The following is a 27,816-nucleotide window of genomic DNA, read 5'->3' on the forward strand; positions in this document are numbered from 1 at the left end:
ATGCCTTCCTCCCGGGTAAAATATTCCGGAGGTAAACTAGCCCCCATTCGCACCTGGGACTACACGAGGGGGCGATCATCAGAAAGATAGATACTGTCATTCTGCGAGTTGGAGCGTGGAATGTTAGAAGTTTGAATCGTTGTGGTAGATTAGAGAATCTGAAAACAGAGATGGACAGACTAAAGTTAGATCTAGTTGGTATAAGTGAAGTATGTTGGCAGGAAGAACAGGTTTTTTGGTCAGGCGACTACTGAATTATCAACACAAAATCCAACAGGGGAAATGCAGGAGATGGTTTAATAACGAATAACAAAATGGGGCAGCGGGTAAGGTGCTAAGACCAGCATAGTGAAAGAATTATTGTCGTCAAGATAGACACCAAACCAATGCCCACCACAATAGTGCAGGTCTATATGCCTACTAGTTCAGCGAATGATGAGGAAATCGAAATAACATATGAAGAGATAGAAGATTTAATATAATATGTAAAAGGTGACGAGAATCTAATTGTGATGGGAGACTGGAATGCAGTGGTAGGCCAAGGAAGAGAAGGTAATACAGTAGGAGAAGTTGGATTCGGACAAAGGAACGAAAGAGGAAGTCGGCTGGTTGAATTCTGCACTGATCATAATTTAGTCCTTGTCAATACTTGGTTCAAACACCACAAACGACGGCCGTATACATGGACGAGACCTGGAGACACTGGAAGGTATCAAATAGACTTCATAATGATTAGGCAGAGATTCAGAAACCAGGTATTGGAATGCAAAACTTTCCCACGAGCAGACGTGGACTCTGACCACAACTTGTTCGTCATGAAATGTCATCTGAAGCTGAAGAAATTGAAGAAAGGAAAGAATGCAAAAAGATGGGATCTAAACAAGTTGAAAGAAAAGAGTGTGAGGGATTGTTTAACATGTTGCACAAGGACTAAATGAAAAAGCTGAAGGAAACACAATAGAGAAAGAGTAGATAGTCATGAAAAATGAAGTCAGTAGAGCTTCTGAAGAAATGTTAGGAAGAAAGGAAAGATCAACCAAGAATCAGTGGATAACTCATGAGATACTAGACCTGATTGATGAAAGACAAAAATACAAGAATGCTAGAAATGAAGAGGACATAAAAGAATATAGGCGATTAAAGTATGAAGTGGATAGAAAGTGCAAGGTAGCTAAGGAAGAATGGCTGAAGGAGAATTGCAAGGATGTTGAAGGTTGTATGGTTCTAGGAAATGTAGATACTTCATACAGAAAAATCAAGGAAACCTTTGGAGAAAGGAAATCTAGGTGTATGAATATTAAGAGCTCAGATGGAAAGCCACTTCTAGGGAAAGAAGACAAAGCAGAAAGATGGCAGGAACACATCCAACAGTTGTATCAAGATAAAGATGTAGATGAATTGGTTCTGGAGCAAGAAGAGGCTGTTGATCCTGATGAATTGGGAGACCCAATTTTGAGGTCAGAGTTTGACAGAGCTGTGAGCAACCTAAATGGGAACAATGCACCTGGAATTGATGACATTCCCTCTGAATTACTGACTGCCTTAAGAGAAACCAGCATGGCAAGGCTATTCCATTTAGTGTGTAAGATGTATAAGGCAGGAGAAGTCCCATACGATTTTCGGCAGAATGTTGTTATACCTATTCCCAAGAAAGCCGGTGCTGACAGGTGTGAAAACCACCGCATCATTAGTTTAGTACCTCATGCCTGCAAAATTTTAACATGTATTATTTACAGAAGAATGGAAAGACAAGTTGAAGCTGGATTGGGAGAAGATCAGTTCGGTTTCAGAAGAAATGTAGGAACACGTGAAGCAATCCTGACTTTACGTCTGATCTTAGAGGATCAAATCAAGAAGGACAAGCCCACGCACATGGCATTCGTAGATGTAGAAAAGGCATTCGATAATGTTGATTGGACCAAGCTATTTTAGATTCTGAAGGGGACTGGTGTCGGATACCGAGAACGAAGAATCATCTACAATCTGTATAAAAATCAGCAGTGTGATCAATTTCGAACAAGTACCAAAGAGACCTTGGCACGATGCAATTCAACGCCCGCAAAATCCTCGCTTATCCACTGAACTCTGTATACAGACGACTGCCAAATACCTGAAGGAGCACGCAGAGAAAAGGCTACGTAGACTCCAGGGAAAAGATACCACCGTCCATTTAAGAGTAGGGCCTCATTCTCAAAAAGCGGCCAGCAATCTCAGATCCCACCAACAAAGTATACCACAAGTTCGCGGAGCTATATATCGGGCCTTACAGAGTTGTAGAAAATCTGTAGAACAACTCTTATAAAGTCCAGAGTATGGATGGTGTGACTGAAACAGAGTATAACGCTGCCAACTTAAAATTGTATCATCAACCAGAAAGTAGCAGGGTAGTTATGGAACCATCAGGCGGGAATGCCAAGGAAGAAGACACTCCTGAGGATGCAGAGGTCCAGGTGAATATGACCAAAGAGCAAGGAGATCAGAGCTAACAGTGGTGTGAAGAATGTCAGGAACTGTACCAGCGGCGTGAAGCTTTACGACAAATTAGTTTCCTTCATGAATGAGAAAATTACTGGTTGAAAATGGAACGTCTGAACCCAAGGAGAGTTGAAGGAGAGGATTCCTAAATTAAATTATGGATCAAGAAATTCAGAACCCGTTCCAAATTTCTTGAACAATGTAATTATTAAATTAATGTAGTAATGGTCCACCTTTCAATACTATAATATGTAATATTCTAAAAAACATTAATTAGGGACTAGTTTCGGCCTGAGCTGGCCATCTTCAGCCTTAATGTAAAACCCCTAATAACTAAACAAATGTACATGCACACAATTGACATAAAAACAAATGAAAACAAATATATACAAAGTGACATTAAAAACTGGGATGGAATATGAATAAATTTGAAAATGAACTAGGTTCTAACATCTTGAGTATGTTCATCATTGAGAATAGATATAGATACATATAGTTTTGATGACAAACTACAGGATCAACATTTACCAGTTCCTATTGAAATGATCAGCAGTATTAGAACTAACAGTTCTGTGTATATAAATTAATACTTAATACTTGAAATTATTCTCAATGATGAACATACTCAAGATGTTAGAACCTAGTTCATTTTCAAATTTATTCATATTCCATCCCAGTTTTTAATGTCACTTTGTATATATTTGTTTTCATTTATTTTTATGTCAATTGTGTGTATGTACATTTGTTTAGTTATTAGGTGTTTTACATTAAGGCTGAAGATGGCCAGCCCAGGCCGAAACTAGTCCCTAATTAATGTAATTTAGAATATTACATATTATAGTATTGAAAGGTGGACCATTACTACATTAATTTAATAATTACATTGTACTTGCAATTCAATACGGATCAGAACCATGAAGTTTATAACCTATGAAAATTTCTTGAAACCAATGGAGGGGCAAATGTGACTGTATAGATACTATGAATATTTATTATGAAAGTAATATATGGGAAGAAAACATGCTTCGAGCTTCTTTGTCTGTACGGGAACTAAGTGTCATCATATTACACAACATTCCCGACTGGCTGGCGCCGAACTCATATATTTCATAGCCAAAGGAATGCCCAAAGTGAGAGCGCACGATGAGAAAAGACAAGGAAAAAACATATCTAATTAACTCCCCCCTAAAACAAATGCCGGATCACAGTACAGCCAACAAGGGATGGTGATTTTGGAAGCATATTTGGTAAAAATTCACTTGAAATATTAATAAAACACATGTCAAAGTGAAATCAAGAATATTTGGTCCTTAGCAAAATTATAAGTTAGATTAATATAACATTATTTATGAAATTACGCCACCAACCAGTTATGTAATTGGCTGGAGCGTACCCACGCTACCAGTGGACTACATTGCTTATTGAAGAAACTGTTTCCACCTATTCAATACCCTGACTTAGAGTATCTTAGTTAACGTGATCTGCACTGTATTTTGGAAAATATTCCACTGTGCAGCTGACAACAACTTGGTAATTTAGAGATGAGTTTCATACAAACGGTTGTTCAGAAAGGAATTTTCATGTAAAAATTTTAATTCATTTTGGAGCCAAAGTTTATTAGTTTTTCCCTGCACTTTTCTTTGGTGTGTTAAAATGTGCCTTCTGTTTTTTTAAAATGTTGGAGTCAATTTATTTGTAATGCATTTTTTGATAAAGATAATATCCTTGCTCAATTTCCCTATTTTAATACATAACCTCTTATAAGGATAGGTTTTACTTTTTGCCTGGTGGGCAGACTTATTTAATATTAAGAATTAAGTGTATTGAAAAGGTGGAAACATTTTATCTTCAATAAGCATTGTAAATCTCGATTCAATACGGACCATAATGCAATTGTTAATATTAAATAAAGCAGTGGACTATGCGCCCAATAGGGATTCCCCGCTGGAGGCCTGATGTAGATGGCAAATAATTAAACAACCAAGCAGTTTGGGTTCCACACCACAGCAAGCAATAGTGATTGTTGGGTCACACAATCTGCCGCATCGCTATTACCATAGACCTTGCATATCTTAAGATCTAGAAATTGGGGTGGGGACCTTCCCTCTGTTAACCTCCCACCCTGGGCGAAACCATATAAGCTTCCGCCTGTGTGGGTGGAAGGATAGTAGTTGCCAAGCCTTTGAAGTAGCCACACGGCCGTTCTGTGGTCGCACTTTGCTTTGTTTGTGTGTAAAACCGTGCAAGTGAACGGGAGAGCGGTACTGTGTACATTTACAGCACATTAATAGGGCTAAACGGAATAATCGGTAGTGCCGTGCAAATTACGGACTGAGTGTGACGCCCCGGGCATATGAACAGACTGTGCCGTATATTCGTATCGTGAGATCGTGGAGCTGTATCGTGCCGTATATCGGGAGAGAGAAGCTACTCTTTAGACAATGCCTTGTGATAGAGAAGGAGCCCATGGTTTGCTCGTGAATAAACCTGTGAAATCGTGTGGATAAACATGCGGGTATTGAGGAAGGAAGTTCCATGTAAAATAATAGGAACAGAATTCAAAGTTTAAACTGTACTGGAAATATTACGGAGTGATAGTCTTTGTGTGCAGAAAAACAGATATCCGAAACAGGGTTTGAACTTAGGAATCCAATATGACGTTCTTTTAAAATTTGCTTAAACTGTAGCAGTAATCGTAGCAGTGTCTGCCGTGTACTAACTCTGATTAAAGTAGGAATGCTTTTGCCTGAATTGGAAAAATGAATATCTAACCCTCCTAATGAGACCAATGCAATTATAGAATTGCCAGTCTCGAATAAAAAAACTGTGACGTGGAGGAGTCTATGTGAACATGGTGTGGTTAGTATTGTTCCAGTGCTCGTGAGGTCAAGGCCCATGGAGACATCAAGAAACGACGAAGGACGCTTGGAACCCATGGCCTACCACAGCTTTAATATGGAGTAAACTACACTGCAAGCCTTCCGAGGCTCAAACGATGGACAACCCGACACAGTGTTGAGTAGAAATTTTATGATTTTGGGAATGCAGGTATTCTTTATTGTAAATAGGTAGATAATGTCAGGGTAGAATTAGAATAATTTGATAAATATTAGGTTGTCAGATTAGATCAGCTTAGTGTGGTCAGTAGGATTTCATTCTAATTATGTGAGATTATCTGGGAAGGAAACTAGTAAGACTAATTTCAAGGACTTCAGTCTGATTCATTTAATTGTATGAGCATGTGTTTGTTTATTTTATGGCCAAGAGTGCTTTAGAAAGTGGGGAATTTCTTAATGTTGGTGTTAACCAAACGTAGTAGCCTCCTTCTATTTTAAATATTCAATATGAGTTAGAACAGCATGACGACAGGGTATTTACAGTTTCCTGTTGATATTATCATAAATGTGGGACTAGAAAAGGCACTCTATTCATAATGTTAAATTTTTGTAGTTTAGATTGCATGTTTAGAGTAAGAAATGGCTGTACAACCAGTGTGTGAAGAAAACGACATTCCTGGGTTTCAAAAGATCGTCCTCCCAAAAAGTAGCTAGGCCCATGTTCATTTATTATTTGAGATTAAATGCTTTTATTTAATTTAAATTAAATTAATTTTCCAGTTACATATCTTTTGTTTGAGGTAATGATAATTTTTAGCTTGTTGAGTAAGGGAAACCGTAGCAAAATCTCAGATACAATGAGCTGTGCCTGAACCCTGGTTTTCTGTGAATATGAGATGAAATAAAATGATATAGCGGCATGATATTGTGAGATATTTGAAGAGTGCGATGAACGCACAAGCTGATTTGGGCATTGAGAGTGATGCGTCAGTGTTATTGTGTTGAAATAATTAGCCGCAGAGATGAATTGAGAAGATATCTATTTGTAGGGAAACAAGGTTTGAAGTAAAGAACCTTCCCCTTTGTCATGGGCGCAGCCTAGACTAACATTTATGGGAGATGGCTTGGCCTTGAGCGAAGGCCAGCAGTTTAAGGGATTGCCAGGCAAACAGAAATCTCAATGTTGTATACAATACTGGGTTTCCACACATATTTTCAGCTCATTGTAAAAGAGGCGTTAATTTGGTTTCTTTATTTTAGTAACAAAGATATGATTAAATTTATGTCAGAGTAATTAATTATTACCCCTGTCGAGGCGATAGGTAGGGATTTACAGGATTCCGTACTGATGGTGAAATTAAGGCCACTAGTTCGAGCCCCAGGGCACATGAAGGTTACCAGTCACACAGTGACATATTTACTACAAGAATACAGCCAATGTTTGTGTCATATGTCTTTCCTTTCCAGGTGTTATCGATTTCAGTGTATTTTATGTGTAAATATTGCTTTTGTTTGAAATAAGACTTTGTGAGATTCATTTGTAGTGTTTGTTGACATGAAGAGGTTCTGACCCTCTCGACCTTGTACTGATGGTCATGATATGTGCGAGATGCGTGTTCACCCTAGTTAAATTTATTATTATTAGTGGATTATGTGTCGTCATTATACGGGAAGTGACTCGGCTGAATGGTCAGCGTACTGGCCTTTGGTTCAGAGGGTCCCGGGTTCGATTCCCGGCCAGTTTGGGAATTTTAACCTTCATTGGTTAATTCCAATGACTATGGGGCTGGGTGTATGTGCTGTCCCCAACATCCCTACAAGTCACACACCACACATAACACTATCCTCCACCAACAATAAACTGCAGTTACCTACACATGGCATATGCCGCCGACCCTCATTGGAAGGTCTGCCTTACAAGGGCTGCACCCGGCTAAAAATAGCCACACAAAATCAAAAAATACGGGAAGTGACTTTAGGTTTTTTCTTGCTCATCTCACGTTTTGTGTATAATTTGGTTGCGTTATATTTAAATTAGGCGGCCAGTCTAAGACTAATCCCAGATTAAATAGTGTTGTTTTGAATATGTAAATTGGGAGTATTCCCGGAGAATACCTTCACATTTGCAAAATCGTTAATTATGTGTAAAAATATACTATCCAAGTTGCTTTGCGTCGCACCGACACAGATAGGTCTTATGGCGACGAAGGGTAAGGGAATGGTTAGGAGTGGGAAGGAAGCGGCCGTGGCCTTAATCAAGGTACAGTCTCAGTATTTGCCTGGTGTGAAGATGGGAATCCACGGAAAACCATCTTCAGGGCTGCTGACAGCGGGGTTCGAACCCACTAACTCCTGAATACTGGATACTAGCCGCACATAAGCGACTGCAGCTATCGAGCTCGGTATAGGTGTAAATAGATGATAGGTTTGAGTGTTATTGTGATAGGACTTTTAAAATTTGTACTCAACGATTAATAATGAAAAGAAGGGTTGATCAACATGTAAACATTTAAATATCGAAAGAAGAATTACTCTATTATTTAATTAACAAATTAATGAACAATTTCATCAACAATTTGATTGATTATTGAAACTAATAAACTTGTTAATCCAATTAAGGGCACTCGTGAACATTGCAATCAGTATGTTATTTTATTTTTACAATGGGAGTTGGATCTCCATGGCTTCATTGAGTGTTTTATGATTTATTCCAATTTCTTTATATTATCAGGGCTAAAAATTTTGATTATGAGCTTTAAAAATTATGCTTATCATTTGCCAAGAAATGCATCCTAGTCTCTTCCATGCATTTATGCCTGTAAGTTAGATTTTCTTAGCCTCGTACGGTCTGTGGCCCTAAGAGGCAGTGCTAATATCTCGGAACGGAGGAGGTGCGGTTGACCTCGCACTGTCGTAAGGGCAGTTGTTATCTCATGAGTTTGGATCACTTTTTACAATCCAGATGAGGTGACATTTGTCACTAGACAGAAAAGTTCCCTTGACTGTCGATCTCTGTGCCATGTGGTCCCATGTGTTCCTGAAACGTTAGGGGTAAATTTCATTGTCAAACGGTCCCATAAACTATGGGGGTTGATGGGAAAGGTCCCAATACCAACACTACTGGAAGCTTGGTCGGCATTATACCATTTTTTCAAATTTAGTCTACAATTTCTCAAGACCATATGTGATTATCTGGTTTTAGATTTGTTACATGAATGCAGACTATATTCACTGCAAACTTACTAATAAGATGGTGTATCTCAGTAAGATGCCTCTCATAACCATTACTATTTTACAGTATAAGTGCCAGAGTATGGACTCTTTTACATGTCTGCGCTCCATTTCAATCCGCTCAAAAGACTCAAAAGATCAAAACACTGTTTCCGTCCCCATCCTAGGATAGAGGTAACCCTCAACGCACATCACCTAGTCACTGGATGAGGTTTGGAGTGGGTAAAGGGTCCCAGAAGACCTCCAAGATACTTTCTGTCTGCGGGAGGTCCTCCTACAAGGGAAGCGCACCGACTTTCAGAACAGATACTTTAACCTACAGATGGAAGGCATGGTTCCCTTTCTTTTCGCCTTCAGTACTAGTTTAGATGAGCTGGGAAGGACATTTCCAGCCCTGGTCATCCATGTTGCCTCTGCCGGCTTACGATTCGATTTTGCCGAACTGTGAGGGGAGGGAGACTTGACCTTGACCTTCTTCCCTGCTGTGCCAGCTTACTTCACCGGCACAAGCTTCTTTTTGACGGAAGGTGCAGTACATTTCGCATTTGGGCTTTTACTCTTTGTTACATTAATAGCTGGAGCAAGTCCCGCCTTGTGTGCAGCGATCATTGCATGTGTAGCAGGAAAAAGCGACGAAGATGGAAGACTCAGCGATACAAGGGTGTTTGTAAAGTCACCGGACTCACTATTTCTGATTTTTATTTTCTGAATTATTTTTTTACACAAACAAATCTAGTGATTACACACAGTGGTTCCACATACCTTCAAGTGAGGAGAATTCTTTTTTTAAACTCCAGTGGAAGTATTCTGGAAGTGTTGACAGTAATAAATATTCAGACATAACACTAACTCATTTCCTGCACATTGCATTTCCACAGTTCCACTTCACAAGAGATGTTGAAAGTGACAAACCATTTTCTTGTGGGCAAAGGTTTACATGCTTACACATATTTTGCAACACTTTTCTCAAAGTTGCTGATGTTATTTCTGCAATACATTTAGAAATTGCTTTTTGAGTAATTGTAAGGAATGCAGATTATTCCTGTGTACTCTTTCTTTTAAATACCCCTCAGAGAAAAAGTCTAGAGAGGTTAAATCTGGTGAATGAGGATGCCACAAATTTCTTGAGATTACTCCATCACCGAAAACATCTTGCAATGTTGGCGAGGTCAAGTTAGCAGTATGACAAGTGGTGCCATCTTGCTGAAACGAGCAATAGAGCTCATCCTCTTCCAATAAAGCCATGAATTGTTGTACAGCATCCCTGTATACAGCACCATCAACTGTTGTGTCAAAAGAACAGAGATCCAATGATCCTTTTGCAAAATATTGCGCACCAGATGCCGAGTTTTTCAGAAACAGTACTTCATGGAAGGCATGTGGATGTTTGATTGCCCAAATTCTGATGTTCTGGGAGTTAATGTAGCCAATGAGGCAGACTCATGCTTCCTTCATCTGTGAAAAAAGTATTGCTCAGATTGGCTACCATTCATGTTAAGGTACAGAACCAATGGCAGTAATAGCGACGTTCCTCTAAATTAGGTGGGTTCAGCTCCTGGACAGTCGACTCGATAGGAACGTAGCTTCACCACTTTGAGCACTTTTTGTATGGACCCAATTGATGCTCCAATTTCTTGTGACGAACGTCTTACAGATTTCCACCGAGATCTCTCAATGCACTGCCAAGTATAGTTAAGGATAGTTTCTGTAATTAATTTAGGTTTTTCACATTGTTCTCTATCATCCATGGAGCGCTTACCACGAAACCTGCGTACAATATCATACAAAGAAGATTTACCTGGCAAGGGTTCACCAGGAAATCAATGTCTCCATTCTTCCACGTATCTCTCATAACTTTTGCTCTCAAAATAAGCCTCCAATAAGGTGACTCATTGTGTGCGTAAAATGCATTGTTACCCGTTTGACCTTTCACGTCTCATTGCAAGAGACAATTCTCATGGTTGGTCCATATTGAAGCTGACTATAAACAAATTATCACAAGATAATTTGCTTTCACGTCTCACTCTGCGCAAGAAACAAATGCACTGTTCTAACAACATTACAACTGGTTCTGCCATGTCTGACATCATCTCATAACCAAGCTTGCCAACTTATTCAGTCAAATACTTCAACTACGATTTTTCAATATTCGAGTCCGATGACTTTATGAATGCCCTGGATAATGCATAAGTGCAAGGCAGGTGTATTCAATTAATTAAACTTATGGCACACTTTCTGATATGAAAGACCATCCAGAGTCTTAATCTTGTGGATCGTCTTCTCACCAAGATAGACAAGAAGTTTATATCTTGAGGAGAATGAAGACCAGGCCAATTAGTGTACCTGTACCACAGACCGATGCAAACGAGATACCATGTGTCCGAATCATTGGCAGTTACAGTACTGCCTTATATTGTAATGACAGGTTGTTACTTCGATTTTGATTTTGCCTGGTAACACTGATGAAGTCAAAGCACCTAATTTCGTTCCACTGCACTCCATTACTTTTATTTTGGACTTATTTATTTTCATCTTGTACTCCTTCCCCAAGACTCTGTTCATACCATTCAGCAATTTCTCCAGATTTTCTGCAGCAAATCTCAGGGTTTGATTACCTCACCTTGGATTGTGATTCCCTTCCCAAATTCCTCTTTGATTTCCTTCACTGTCTGTTCTAAATTAACAATGAAAAAAGAGGGAGGACAAACTGCAACCTTGCCTCACACCCTTCTGGATTGCTGCTTCTTTTTCAAGGCCCTCGAGTCTTATCACTGCAGACCTATTTTTATATAGATTCTAGATAATTCTTCATTCTTGGTATCTGATGCGATCACCTTCAGAATCTCAAATAACTTGGGCCAATCAACATTATCAAATGCCTTTTCAAGATCTACGAATACCATGTATACCATGTATGTGGGCTTGTCCTTAATTCAATCCACTAAGATCAGACGTAAAGTGAGGATTGTTTCACATGTTCTTACATTTGTTTTGAAGCCAAATTGATTTTTTTCGAACTCAGTTTCAACTTGTCTTTCCATTCTTCTCTAAATAATAAGTGATAAAATTTGTCATGCCTGAGAGACTAAACTGATATGTGTGCTAGCTTTCACACTTGTGAGCACCGGCTTTCTTGGGAATAAGTATAACAACCTTCTGCCAAAAATCAGATGGCATTTCTCCTGTCTCATACATCTTTAACAATAAATGGAATAATCTTGCCATGCTGGTTTCTTCTACGGCAGCCAGTAATTCAGAGGGAATGTCATCAATTCCAGGTGCTTTGTTCCTATTTAGGTCTTCATATTTATAGGTATTTCATATATTCACCATATATTTGTTTTGATACCTGGCAGTCGATACAATTACCTACAGTCATCTCGGCTTCAATCTAATTCTTCACACTTCTTATTTTATTTTTATCAATTTGATGAGTACATTTGCTACCATGTCTGTCCCCTTCTAGTGAGTCTCTCCTGAATTAAGTTTAACGTTGACTGCACTGAAGGTGCCACTCAGTTCTGGTTTGTATTTAACTGGTTAACTATTGAAAAAAAGAGCCAGAGTAAAAAAAAGTGTGATATATTTAAAGGGTGTTGATATTATTATTGACGACTGTATTTTTTGATGAAAGAAGTGCTCTAAGAACTTGCTACAAGATGAACTGTGGAACATTAGTAGGGAAAAGTGTTCCAGAGAAATGGCACCAGTACATGTTCAGTACGGTAATGTTGATTGTGTTGAATTGTTAAGAGTGGTAGAGTACTACTTTGCCATACCTACACATAACACACCTGTAGAGAAAATATTTTCTAATTAATTAATGTTATTGGCTTTACATCCTACTAACCACTTCTACAGGTTTTGGAGATGCCGAGGTGCCAGAATTTACTCCCAGAGGAGGTTCTTTTATGTGCCAGTAAATCTACAGACACGAGGCTGACGTATTTGAGCCTCCAAATACCATAGGACTGAGCCAGGATTGGACCTGCAAAGTTTGGTATAGAAAGCCAGCGCCATTCAGCCCACCAGAATATTTTCTCTTCTAAATTTTCAGTGGATAGAAAAGGGAAATAAGATTACAATTGAAAATGTAAAATGGTTGTTAATTCTACTGTACAACATGAAAAATTTAACATGTGTACAGTACTATAACAACATGATCTCTAAAACTGATTTTCTAAAAGTAAAGCCCAAACCAGCAAAAAATATGTGAAATAAACCACTCGATATAAATTACACCATTTGTCAACTTAACAGTTTGCTAACTCCCAGGTTTTTTCATTTTCTAATATGGTAATCCTCCTGCACGACCCAAAGTAGGAAGACGATGCATGAAGGTGCTGCATGTTATGAGTGGGAGCCCACAGAAGTGAAGCAAGGAGGGGGCTATGATAATAAAAATATAGGTCAGCCAGCACAGGGCGTAAGATAATTCTTTTCTTTCTAATACTCATAATGTTATTCGTTTCTAATGCAGTTGGTCTGAAAATGTATAATTTCATAGAATGTTAAAAACCACAATTAGCAATAACTCTTTCTTTTAACATGTTTTCACATAAAAGACTCTCTTGGAAATAAGAAAAATGAACTATTTAAGACTTGGTCAAAACTATCCATCCTCATTTGGATACCTTAATGAATATAACTGAATTCACTCAGTTACACTGAATGAGTCAACTCTACAGTCGTATCGGCATCATAATTGTACAAACCTCCATAACATCACAAAAAGAGCAGAAGAATAAGAAGAAGAATCCTACAGCTTATCGGAACCTGACCCTTACAGAACGCGCCCTAAGATGGCAGACAGGCAGCACCCCTCTGCACTTACGCAGGGCAGGTCTCAATACTCAATAGTACCTGCAGACAAACAGGTAGCCCTACTCCTGGGAGCATTATAATGCGGGGACACCCTCTATCCAGAAGACATAAATATTAAATGCCCATGATCACAGTGAATAACTAAAACCTCAATGGCATCTAAGGAGGGGAAGATGGACTATAGTACAGTGTAGGTAGTGGAAGAACCAGTTCAATACTTGAGACTGATGAGAGTAAAAGGTACCTGTTCCTTAGGGGACAGATAGTTTTTAATGGCTGTGTCTGATCCGGAGTGGACAGCCACCAATGGTGCCTGTACCCTGAGCTAGAAGCAGCCAATTTCTCATCCAATATCAGGCTAGAGTCACAGGCTGAACGGTTGGTCTTTGTTGCAAACAAATGTCACGGTTAGACACCAGCTAACCATATGAAGTATCAACCCTTCTCATAAGAGTGAATCAATAAATCAGTGACTCACCTGCCTCAGGCTTAAGGCTCCAGCTAAAAATCAACCACGAACTTAGCATGATGAGAACACAAGCGATAGAGCAACTACCTGCGGCCTGAGCCAATCAGAGCAAAGGAAACCCAGTGATTTGGATTCTGGAGGACCAAAATATCAACCAGGGAAGAGTCTGACTCCGAAACTTCTGAAATCTGGGGGACCAGAACATCAAGCAGGGAAGAGTCTGTCTCCGAACCTTTTGTAATTAAAACAGGAGTAAGACAAGGTGATGTGCTCTCCCAACATCTGCTCAATGTGGTACTAGATAAGATCATTAACACATGGTGGGAGAATGAAATACCAGAAATGAATATGGGAACAAAAGGCAAGTATATCAATTTAAAATGCCTGGCCTTTGCTGACAGTCTAGCAACAATTACATAGACAAGTCACTGAGAAGCTTCACAAGATGGCCATCAAAACCAACTTTCAAATTTCTTATGAGGAAACATGGCTGCAAGAACCCAAACTTGGGATCACTTACGACCAAACCCAGCAAAATCATACAAGTTAATCACTCCAAATGCTTGGGTGAAATTATCGGAAACACTGGCAATGAGAGAATAGTAAACCAAATCCACTAAGAAAAATGACGTAAAGCCTACACAATCACTTGAAAGACCTACAACAAGAAATCAGTTTCCACCAAAGCCCAACTCAGTCACAACCACACAGTCATTCTCCTAGAAGCACTCTACGCAACAAACACATCAACTGCAACTGATGAATATAAATATTTTTATATCCATAAGTACTGATTGTCACATCAACATCAAAGACATTGAAAAATATGGAATGGCAGATGCTGAGGAAAATACTTGGACCAAAGGTCCAAGATTGTATCTGGATGTGCAAAAGCTTAGAATTGGTTTATTCACTAACAGAGCGATTCACTTCATTCGATCGGAAAAGAAGTATGAAATTCTATGGACATGAAGCATGAGTGGATGGCTTGCAATTTACCAAGAAAATCTTCCTCATCATCAATGGAACCTCAGAAACCAAAGTATGCTGGCTAGTAGACACCCAAAAGGGTGTCACAGAAGTTAATATTAACCCATTGGCAACTACAGAGACTACTGATAGACAAAAAATCAACTCACACATATTCACACCCAAGGAAAAGCTGGCAAGAAATATGAAACTCCAGAAACCATTTGGACACAAGAAAGATGACAGGTCCATGGAGGAAGTGGAGGAGGAGAGGGGAGGTGGCGGCCAATGCTATCTAATGGTCCCATGTGCTCCTTAGAGGGCCAAACACATAACAACAACAACAACATACCATATGGCCTCATCATCTCAGTATCTTAGGTTGATGTCAGTGACAATTTTCACTGCATTTTCAACACTCTATTTGCACAGTAGTCAGAGCTAGAGACTGAACCCCTAACAGTGAAATCCAAGGCTCCTTTGGGATGAAGAAATTACAAGGATTCTCTTAAAATGCCACTAAACCGGAGTTCCCACAGAGCAAGAAAATCCAAGAAGGTCAGAGGAACTGACTGGATATTAATAAAAATTGACTCAGAGAAGGAAAAAAGTACCAAAAATGTTTGTTAATGGAGAAAGAAGTTGAAAGCTTATACGAATGTGTGAATATTTTTTTTTACAAGTTGTTTTATGTTGCATCGACACAGATACGTCTTATGGCTATGATGGGATAGGAAGGAGCTACGAATAGGAAAGAAGCAGCCATGGCCTTAATTAAAGTACACCCCCAGCATTTGCCTAGTGTGAAAATAAGAAATCATAGAGAACCGTCTTCAGGGCTGCCGACAATGGAGTCTGAACCCATTATCTACCGAATGCAAGCTCACAGCTACGCTCCCCTAACCACACAACCACCTTCCTTGGTAACGTGTGAAAAGATTAAAGCAAGAAATTAATGGATAGTGACATTCAGAGTTAGTATGAATTCTATTTTTAATTCCTCTTATTGTGAAATCCCTGTTAAGTCACTGTTCAGATTAGATACAGTAAGAGTTGTGGTGAACAAAATACCACCTTACTGTACTTTTAACTCCCTGAGCTGGACTGGTACTTGGGCTTAATAAGCATCAACTATCAGCTCACTTATGCTTTATTTCAATGGAATTTTAACTTTCATACGACTGGTGCAACATACTTCACTGTTAAAATCATAGATTATTCTAGGGATGGCGTACCTATGACACGTGAGCCATTAGGTGACACATGAATAAGACTTTTGCGGCACATCAGACAAAATACTACCATATTTTAATGTTTTCAACACATAATAAATAGGTCAAAATCTAGCAACATAGCCTATTTTAACCCTCGAATACTCGCGCGGGCTACAGGTGTAGCCCAGTCATATATTTTGTTGTAGTGCAGAGTATATCCGTTGATAGGAAAGTTGATACGCTCTATAGCTGCCTGCCAATGTTGCAAATAACTAGCGAGTGTATTTCGGGCTTGACAAGGCGCGCCATTTAGGCGCCAGATGGATTAGAAGTGATCTGGGCTAAAATAGTAGCCCGCGCGAGCATTACTGTTTCAGTGCTCACAATGACCGAGCAGGAAACGTCGCCGCGCAGGCGGCCAAGTAGATGACTTTCAAACCGGTCAGTGGTTACGTGAAAGTAGTGATAGTATTGTTAGCAGTGGAGAGGACGATAATGAACAGGATATACATACACATGAAAAACACTAAACTGAATCTGAAGAAGGTACAAGCAGCGAGGAAGGTACCCCGCCCGAGAGTCCAGCGACAAATGGCGATGCAGATACCGGCAGCAATAATTCAAGATGGTTCACTGCCAAGGACAATTTCAAGCAACTAAGGGATCATCCATGTACTAATTTGCGAGCATGAGCAAATAATATTATCATGCACTTTCCTGGCAATAAGGGAATTGCTCGTACCTTGAAAACTGAGCTTGATTGGTTAGAACTTTTTATGGGAAGCAATATAATACAAATGATAACCACAGCAACATATAGGTGAATTAAGAGACAAGTTTGAACGTGATCATGATGCAAAATTTACCAATACTACACAAATACATGCTTTGATAGATTGCTAAAATTCCTTAAAATGCGAACGGAAACTCTAAAAGAGCTTTTTACCTGATGTCGCTTTTATTTATTTACCATGCAAATATGTTCTAATTTAAGTGTTTGGGTATGTATATAAATACATTTAAAAGCTGTGATTCTTTTATTTTTGTTCCTGTGGTAGATTTCCCTTAGTGTCAGAAACAATCAAATTTTTCTTCACGGGCTTCTATTTCCTCTTCTCAACAAAACAAAAACCTACATATGGTCTTCAAAATTAGCTAGAATATTAATATATACTACTATTTAAGATATTATTACCACAGAAACCTAAAAATAGCGCGTACGAGTGATTCAGATTGAAATTCAGTTTGGGCTACATATGTAGCCCGCACGAATAACGCTGCATCTATTCTTTGCGCGAGTGTCCGAGGGTTAACATTACACTTTAATAAAGGAGCATGTCTCAATTAATTGGATGGCCATACTTTTTAAAAAAGTTTTTAGATTAAAGCAAATATATACAGTAGAAATCTGCTATAGCGAGTACGGCATATAGAAAGCCCTTCCTTGTAAGACAGCTTTGTTTCTGTCCCTTGAAAATTCCTATATTAAACTGTGTATTATCCTTCGGTTACAGCAAGAACCCTATCACTGATGGATTTGTTATTATGAGCGATTTAGCACGCTTTTTTTCTTCTGTAATTGATATTTATGCACTGCAGTGATTATATTGAATGTGACTGATCATCTTTGGTATAGTTTTCGCGCTACTTGCACTAGCGAGCTCCGTCGACATCTGAACTCGAAGGGGATGTCTGAGTCGATTAGTAATACTTGACTGGCATTCAGTAAACACAAATCGTAAATGAAAGAGAACATGTTTCCGTATTTTAATTGCATGAATAATGTTGCCATTAACAGTAGTTAACTCGTTAGAAATAAAGGCTGAAGTAAACGATCGCTTAATTTAAATGAAATGTACTGAAATTAAGTGCAGAGTGGATGACTGATATCAGAGGTTAGTTTATTCAGTAAATTCTCGTAGGATGTTTCTGCAGGGGACAAGAAAACAGAATGTGTTGAGCGAGAAAATGTAGTACTGAATTCACGAATCAGAACTATCAAACAGGGATATGTAAACACTTGATAAGCTATTTTTTTGTCCTTCTCTGACATGCGTGTGTTTTCCATCGTGTATGTATGGGTACAATCAAAGATTAGGCTATCTACCACTTCTAAGTATGAGAGTATTAAAAGGCATGAATAATACGAGAGAACAAATATGAAAACCTTTTTTCAGTGGGGCATATTAAATAATCGTGTGTGAAACACCCAACAACAATTATAAAAACATTTGCCTCGGGCCCATACAAGTATCAGAGGATTATTTTCAGATCACACTCTTTGTAAAACAAGTGTCAGCTGAAGCCTTATATTTCGGACCGGTGAGTCATTAAACATTGTTTTCTGGTCACACTTTTCGACCACGAATTATTTGGAGGTTAAACTCGGCCATGCGTGAAAGGATTACTTTGACCACCATCTCGAATGCGACAAGACTTCAATCCACTCGAGTCGAAACTCGAAGGTGCGAGTTTCAACATACGCGCCACCATTGAAAGATGCCTGTCCACTTCCTGGATGTTAATTTTGTCTTCATTAGTAAGTGACATCACAATTTTTCCAGTATCCATAACTGGGCTACACAAAAATGCATCAGGCTAGTCAACTTCACACAATTATGTTCCTAATCGATACGTAGGCTATCACACAAAAAATATTTGCTACCCTTCACTCCATCACTCAACACAGAATAAATTTCTAACTTCTGAATGGAATACCAATATAAATGGTCCGTTATTACTTACTTACTCCTCGGCGCTACAGCCCTTGTAGGGCCTTGGCCTCTCTGACGATTGCAGCCCAATCTTCACGATCTTCTGCACACCTCCTCCATCTTCTTATTCCCATCTTTCTTAAATCCTCCTCCACATCATCCAGCCATCTTTTCCGGGGTCTTCCTTTCCATCTTCTACCACCTGGATTTCCCTTATAGATCTTCTTGACAGCCCTATTATCTGGCATTCTCTCCACATGTCCCAACCACCTTAATCTGTTGCTTTTTATTTCGGTTACGATACTTGGATGTCCAGAGTTCTTCCAATTCCTTGTTTTTCCTTATTCTCCACAATTCCCCTTCCTTCACTGGGCTAAAAATCTTTCTCAGTATTTTTCTCTCCCATCTGTTCAACAGTTCTTCATCTACTTTGGTCACTGTCCATGTTTCAGAGCCATAAGTTACCACTGGTCGTAATACTGTTCGATAGACTGTCAACTTTAATCTTCTACCAGGCTGCGTGATCTAAACACTTTCAATAAAGCTAAGTAAGCCCTATTGCCCGCAGCAATCCTCGCTTTCATTTCCTCTTTCATGTCATTATCTTTTGTCACCAGTACTCCTATATACTTAAACTTTTCACATCTCTCGTAGTTAATCCCATTTAATTTTATGCACTTGTCTTCCCTTACTACGGTCCTCCTAGATGCAAACAGGTAATGAGTTTTGGCATTATTCACTCTTAGCCCCATTTCACCTCCTTCCTTTTCTAATCTATCCAGTCCTTCCCCTAGGTCCTTCAATCTTCTAGACAGCATATCAACATCATCAGCATAAGCCAGATTCTGAGTTACAGGGTTGAACAGCGTACCGCCTGGATTACTGACCTCCACCTTTCTCATCACACGCTCCAAAACCACATTGAAGAGCAGGGTAGATAACACATCCCCTTGCCGCAAACCTTGGTTTACTTCAAATTCTTTAGTAAGATTTCCTTCTATTTTAACCATGCATTTAGTACCTATTAGGGTCATTTGTACCAGTCTTATCAATTTAGTTGGGAACTCCATGTCCATCATTGTTTGATATAGTTTCCTTCTCATCACACTATCATAAGCCTGCCGAAAATCTACAAACAGCTGATGCACATCCACATTATATTCATAGCATTTCTCCATTATTTGCCTGACAGTGAAGATGTGATCTGTTGTTGATCTACCCTGCCGAAAGCCACTTTGGTAGTCTCCTAGTATCTGCTCAACCAGTGGAGTGAGTCTCATAGACAAAACCTTGGCTAAGACCTTATAAACCACACTAAGCAAAGATATACCTCTATAATTTTCACAATTTGCTTTATCTTTCCTCTTATGAATTACACAAATAATTGCTAAGCTCCAGTGCTCTGGCATTTGTTCTGTTTCCCAAACTTCCACAATTAGTTGGTGAACAAGTTGCGTCAACTGTTCACCCCCGTATTTAATCATTTCAGCTGAAATGTTATCATTTTCTGGAGCCTTATTATTCTTCAAGTACTTAACTGCCGTCCTCACTTCTTCTACAGATGGTACAGGCACTGGTTTTCAATCTAGGCTAGGATCCTGCCAAGGCTGCCCATCCTCTTCTTCCAATCTCACAGCCTCTGCAGCCACATTCAACAGTTCACTAAAGTATTTCGCCCATCGGTCAAGAATCCGGTCTCTTATTGGACATTATAAATTTTCCAGCTAACTCATCCCTGGTTGCCAGCCCGTGTGCTAAGTTGGGCTCATCAGTTGGTACACAGCACACCCACCAAGATGCATGGCTAGTGCATACCATGGAGGGAACCCTATGGGAATCAACATCTGTATCATCTGACAGCCAAGCAGGCATCAATTTTTTGGTAATGACACAAAGTCTCTCACGGTGCATTAGCACTGCCGGTGGCTCCAAGTAGGCTACGCAGTGGCCTCCACAGGTATCTGGGGCTCTTTCTGAGCATATCAATACAGCCATTTTGAAAAGATGGACTGTAGATCAGTTTCACGCACATGTGCTTGAATTTTTCATTCCTTCTCGTGCCTTGCCTTCATTAGCACAGAAGTACTATTTCAGAGAGCAGCATTTGAATGAGTCGTTATCTGAATATATTCAGGACATTAAGCTCCATGCTAGGATTTTCATGCTCCACTATTCTGAGTCTAAAATGGTTGCCAGCATTATTGAAGGTCTCGCCCCAAACTACAGGTCATATCTCGCTCTTTCACCGCGACAAGCAACTTTCGCTCAGTTGGAAGCTGTCGCTGTTTCTGCAGAAGGTGTTCGATATGGCGACCAGCTACGCGTTGCATTAGTCCCAACTCCTATGAGCATATCTTCTCCTCAGGATACTAAAACCTACCCTTCAACTACTTCCAAACCGCGTAATTCTCATACGTGTTTTAATTGTGGCTCCACTGATCATTCCCAGCAGAACTGTCCTAAGGTTGGGGCCTTAGGCAATACAAAACCTGCCATGGGTAGGGTCTCTTCCACCACTACTTCTTGCCGATACTGTGGGTCAAACAGGCACTTCTCTAGGCAGTGCCCACGTAATACTACAGGGTCTGGACCTCCAGGCAATAGTAATTCTAAATGACTAACTGACATTTCTGATGGTAAACCCCAAGGGATGGCTTCTTCTTTGTCATAACTGTACATCGAAGGATGATTTACCTAATTCTGAAACTGATGATTGGTCCTAGCCTGAACCTAGTGTCCATTTTCTGCACTCTCATGGTATTTCTGCCATACCTTCTTGTAAATTACCTTACTTATGTTTAGAGATAAATAAGGAACCTGTCTGTGCATTGCTAGACTCTGGAAGCAGTATCACTTTGATGAGTGGGATCTGGTACGATACGATGAAAACTGTTTGCAAGTTACCTACTGCTAATTCCAATTCATTGAACGTTGTAGGGATCCCTAGATGTCAAAATAAGAGTCCGTGATTTCACATGGAAAATGCCAGTGCTAGTGGCAAAAGATTTATCAATCAATCAATCAATCAATCAATCAATCAATCAATCAATCAATCAATCAATCAATCAATCAATAAATACTGATCTGCATCTGGAAGTACTATCACCTTGTTGAGTGAGATCTGGTACGATACGATTTCACATGGAAAATGCAAGTGCTAGTGGCAAAAGATTTATCAATCAATCAATACTGATCTGCATCTGGAAGTAAGTTATTCCAATCCATAACTCCCCTTCCTATGTCTGTTTACATTTTTATTTACCGTTTTCCACCGATCATAGTTACTTTTTAGAAACTGCCCCATGTCTGCTTTATCAGCCATATGGTACTGCCTAATAGTCCTACATTTAAGGCGTTCCTTTCTATCACATTTATTTTTAACTACGAAAAAAATATATTAATGAACCACTTTAATTGGAAATTTTGTAACAGAATAAGTTTTAGTCCCTGACAAAATATTTTTATGGTTTAATCATTGACAGCGTTTCCATCAACATGTTTGTATAATGTATCATTTCTTACAATTTTATATAGTGAATTTTAGTAACTGGCTAAACTTTTAGCTTCGATATTAATATAAGGTATACCCTTGAAGATTGTTTTTAGGCTGAAGATGCCCTGAATTGAGGGCTAAACATGTCCCATTTAACTGATAGTATGTTTATGTAACCACTATAAGTGGAAATATATGTATTGAATAGGTGGATTAAAGATGGCCTTTATTGTTTTTGAACATACCACTTAGTCGAGCAGCTCCTCTTCTTTCTCCCAATTCATCCCAGCCCAAACTTTGCAACATTTTTGTAATGCTACTCTTTTGTCGGAAATCACCCAGAACAAATCAAGCTGCTTTTCCTTGGAAGTTTTCCAGGTTCTTGAATCAGGTAATCCTGGTGAGGGTCCCATACATTGGAACCATACTCTAGTTGGGGTCTTATCAGAGACTTATATGCCCTCTCCTTTACATCCTTACTACAACACCTAAACACCATCATAACCATGTGCAGAGATCTGTACCCTTTATTTACAATCTCATTTATGTGATTACCTCAATGAAGATCTTTCCTTATATTAACACCTATGGACTTACAATGAACCCCAAAAGCTACTTTCACCTCATCAACGCAGTAATTAAAATTGGGAGGACTTTACCGATTCGTGAAACTCACAACCTGACTTTTAACCCCGTTTATCAACATACCATTGCCTGCTGTCCATCTCACAACATTTTCGAGGTCACGTTGCAGGTGATCACAATCTTGTAACTTATTTATTACTCTATACAGAATAACATCATCCACAAGAAGCCTTACCTCTGATTCCACTCCTTTACTCATATAATTTATATATATAAGAAAACATAAAGGTCTGATAATACTACCTTGAGGAATTTCCCTTTTAATTATTACAGGGTCAGATAGAGCTTCACCTGCTCTAATTCTCTGAGATCTATTTTCTAGAAATATAACAACCCATTCAGTCACTCTTTTGTCTAGTCCAATTGCACTCATTTTTGCCAGTAGTCTCCCATGATCCACCCTATATAATGCTTTAGACAGGTCAATCGCGATACAGTCCATTTGACCTCCTGAATCCAAGATATCTGCTATATCTTGCTGGAATCCTACAAATTGAGCTTCAGTGGAATAAACTTTCCTAAAAACCAAACTGCCTTCTATTGAACCAGTTATTAATTTCACAAACATGTCTAATATAATCAGAAAGAATGCCTTCCCAAAACTTTCATACAATGCATGTCAAACTTACTGGCCTGTAATTTTCAGCTTTATGTCTATCACCTTTTCCTTTATACACAGGGGCTACTATAGCAACTCTCCATTCATCTGGTATAGCTCCTCCAACCAAAGAATAATCAAATAAGTACATCAGATATCGTACTATATCCCAACCCACTGTCTTTAGTATATCCCCAGAAATCTTACCAATTTCATCCGCTTTTCTAGTTTTCAACTTTTGTACCTTATTGAAATGTCATTGTTATCATATTTAAATTTTAATAATTTTTTAACCTTAGTCTCCTCCTCCTCTATCTGGACATTATCCTTGTAACCAACAATCTTTACATACTGCTGACTGAATACTTCTGCCTTTTGAAGATCCTCACATACACACTCCCCTTGTTCATTCATTATTCCTGGAATGTCCTTCTTGGAACCTCCTCCTGCCTTAAAAAACCTATACATACCCTTCCATTTTTCACTAAAACTTGTATGACTGCCAATTATGCCTGCCGCCATTATTATTATTATTATTATTATTATTATTATTATTATTATTATTATTATTATTTCATGTGGCAATTTCTAGCCGATTGCAGCCCTTGTAAGGCAGACCCTCTGATGAAGGTGGGTGGCATCGGATTATGGTACAATGGTTCTCAGCTACAGATGATACTCATTAAAACTGACTTTTACTTTATTTCAAAACATACTTTACCATATTCTAAACAGTGAAAATTAATGAATTGCAAAAACATACCTTCATAAGCTGGGGCAAGCTTATTCAAGCACAAGTACACGCTTGGTAATAAGTCATCACGACTTAAAATAATTGCTGACCGGAAAAAGTTGGCCAATATCTCTGTAATTTTTAACCGTGATGACTCTTGCTCAATACAATACATAGTTTTTGCCAGAGCAAAGTATGGTATTCTGAAACAATAAAGGATAAACATTACATTCATCCTAAATAAATATTTAATACACATCAAAGAATCTAAGCAGTAACATACTACATCAAAAAGTATAAAAGTGCCAAAAAAACACTGGGTAGGGCAAATAAGAGCATTCACAAATTGGATCTTATACACACATATGCCATCTATTTTTCAGAGCAATGAAAGAAATTTCGCTTCTCATAATGGACCCTAAAAACAAAAGCAAATGTAACCGTCTTCCAGTGGTTACACGACACATAGTAAAGAAAAAGGGAGGCTTAAATTACATAGCACTTAAACACCTTTAGCACAAACCAAAACATCAGATAAACTGCATTAAGTATAAACAAATGAACATCAGATTGGGCAACGTGACGTCTATAGGATGTGGAGAGCAGGTGTGGGAACCTCACCAGGGCCATGGGGATACGCAGGTTGCAGATTTTAGGAAAAATCAATGGCGATCCCTTGATCTACTAATATATTATTTTTTTCAAAATTAACATTACAAGGAAAACTCAAAACAAAATCCATCAATTCAAAAATCAAGTTATGGTATCTCAAAACTTGAAACTGGATGTAATTTGCCAAGGGCTTTTCTTTCATGTCAAAGAGGCTAACCAACGATACCTCAACATAATTGAACTTCCAGAATACAACGCTTAAGGCAAATAGGCACCACATGATACAAATACAGTATTAAGTGGAAGTTGATGCGTTTTCAGACAATCGTGCCATATAAAGGAAACAACGAGGGAAATCAGAAATACTTAAACTTGACACAGAAGCCAGTTCCACCTTGCTCCCCCACCAAAAACACTTCTGATGCAGGGCAGAGGAAATACTAGCATGCATCAAGTGATACCAAGTTACTGGAGGCAAACCCCATGGGAAATAACACTGATGATGATGATGCTTGTTGTTTTAAGGGGCCTAACATCGAAGGTCATTGGCCCCTAATGGAACGAGATGGATGACATGATCTATGATAGTTAAAATTTTAAAATGTATCCACCGACTAGAGTTAAAAAATGGTGATGAAAAAAACGAGAATGAAATTAAAACAATCAGTGGATCTAATTCGCAATGCCTTACTTTCTAATAAAATAAAATAAAAGACAGGCAAAAAAGGAATAAGGCATTGCCTGGTAGTACAGATATATATACATAATTTACGTTGGACGTTAAAATAACACATTAAAATAAGCAACACAAACTAAAATGAAGTCAATGAGATAAAAGCGCAATTGACACAAATACACTAGGACAACATTACACACGATAAAACAGACCACTATCCCTCATAAGGTGGATGACGAGGTCTGCTGACTGCTCGTCATCTTGCAAGATAAGGGAGATTGTACTCGGGAGGTTAAGACTACGGCGCAGATCGACCAGGTCCATGCACTCCGTAAAGATGTGTACCACGGTAAGATGATCGCCGCAAGTACACACCAGAGGGGGTTCTCCTTTCAACAGATGAGAGTGAGTCTGGATACCGTGGCCGATCCGAAGACGACATAATACCACTGCTTCCCTCCGCAAAGCCCGAAGGGAAGTCTTCCATACCTTCGTTGTTCCTCTGATCGCTCTCAGCTTATTTGGAAGTGGAATGGCCTGCCACTCCATCTCCCAATGGGACATAAGACGTCTCAGCTGAGTGCGAATATCACTTGCTAGAACCCTGAAAGGCAACGGAGGCAGTGTAACTGCCCCCTTGGCAGCCTGGCTGCTAGTTCATTTCCCTCTACACCCACGTGGCTTGGGAGCCACATAAACGTGATTCTGATCCCGGCATCCGAACACCCGGCCAGCAGGTCCTGGACCTGCTGCACCAGAGGGTGTCGAGGGAAACAAGTATCAATAGACTGTAGCGAGCTCAAGGAGTCAGTACACAGAAGAAAGTGTCGGCACTCATCAGACAGTGCGTACCGCAGAGTTTCACAGATAGCATAGAGCTCTGCTGTGTACACACTGCAGGTTTCCAGGAGAGCAAAAAGACACCTATCATTTTGGACAACGAACGCACAGCCCACCTTCGTTTCTCTCCTCGAACCATCCGTGTGGACGACGACTGAACTGGATATCGGCCAACAATGGACAGGAAAAGCCTGCGATAAGTTGGAGGGTCCGTGTTTTCCTTCGGGCCAGTGTGCAGATCCAGGATTATTTCAGGTCGCCGTACTACCCACGGAGGTACCCCTCTCGGTTGTCCGACAAGGCAAGGAACGGAAGGTACGTGAAACAATCTGCAATTGCTATCCGAGCGTATTCCAACCAGCCGCATTGCTCGAGGACAAACAACGTACAGCAAACGGTTGCCATTGTTGAACATGCAAGGATTGCAAGGATAGCTTGGATGAAATGGCATCTGTCGCAAATTTGCAGCATACGAAAGTAGGAGTTGCTGGCGCCTCTGGTGTAGAGGCGGCACACCAGACTCAGCGAGCAGGCTGGCAATAGGGCTTGTACGAAAACTCCTATCGCCAACCTAACCCTGCTGTGGTGGGTGCCGTTCAGATTCCTCAAGAACGCATGGTCTTGCTGAGCCATATGCTGCACTGCCATAGTCTAACCGGGATAAAATATGTGCCATATAGAATCGTAGGAGCACCGTACGGTCAGCACCCCAATTACAGCTGCTAAGAAACTTCATGATAATCAGCTTCTTAGTGCATTGCACTTTCAACTGCCGCACATGTGGCTCCCGCGATAATTTTTGCTATAGAATAGGAGCCCAAGAAATCGGTAAGTGTCAACAACTGGAAGAGTGACATTTCCTAAATGAAGCTCAGGTTGTGGAAGAAGAGTATGGAGCTGACTAAAGTGGACAACAGAGGACTTTGTGGTGGAAAACCGAAAGCCATGTTTTAAGGCCCACTGTTCCACTCTCCTAATAGCTTGCTGTAATTGTCGCCCTGCGACTGCCATATTACGCGAGCTATAGTGCAGAGCAAAATCATCCACATATAGCGACGGTATTACTGCTGAACCAGCAGCAGAGACAGTACAGTATATGGCAATCGCGAACAGAGTGACACTAAGAACCGATCCCAGCGAGACTCCATTTTACTGAACGTGGTATTGCGAATATGTCCTCCCTACTTGGACACAGAATAGATAGAGGGACAAAAAAATTTGCAATTAATACCGGCAAGTGATTTCTGCATCTCCATTGATGCGGGACTGAAAGGATACCATATCGCCATATAGTGTCTATGCCTTCTCTAAGTCAAAGAAAACAGCTACCAAATGCTGTTTGCAGAGAAACGCATCCTGGATAGAGTTCTCCAGGCATACCAAGTGGTCAGTGGTCAATCGAGCGGCACGAAAACCACACAGGTACTCAGAAAAGATTCCTTGTTTCTCTAGACACCACACAAGTCGGCGATTTACCATCCTCTCA

The 27,816-nt window shown here is 39.6% G+C and overlaps 1 protein-coding gene across 3 annotated transcripts in view; it reads right to left on the bottom strand.

Annotated features, from left to right (window-relative positions):
• The window catches only part of DNAlig1 (DNA ligase 1), a 719,906-nt gene that overhangs the window by 311,717 nt on the left and 380,373 nt on the right, over positions 1-27,816 (bottom strand). For all 3 annotated transcript variants that reach the window (XM_068225852.1, XM_068225851.1, XM_068225853.1), the window contains one exon: positions 24,233-24,405. In XM_068225852.1, the coding sequence (XP_068081953.1) occupies positions 24,233-24,405 (173 nt within the window). The remainder of the gene's footprint in view (positions 1-24,232; positions 24,406-27,816) is intronic.

Source organism: Anabrus simplex, chromosome 2 (genome assembly GCF_040414725.1).
Source record: "Anabrus simplex isolate iqAnaSimp1 chromosome 2, ASM4041472v1, whole genome shotgun sequence".
In the NCBI taxonomy this organism is placed as follows: domain Eukaryota; kingdom Metazoa; phylum Arthropoda; class Insecta; order Orthoptera; family Tettigoniidae; genus Anabrus; species Anabrus simplex.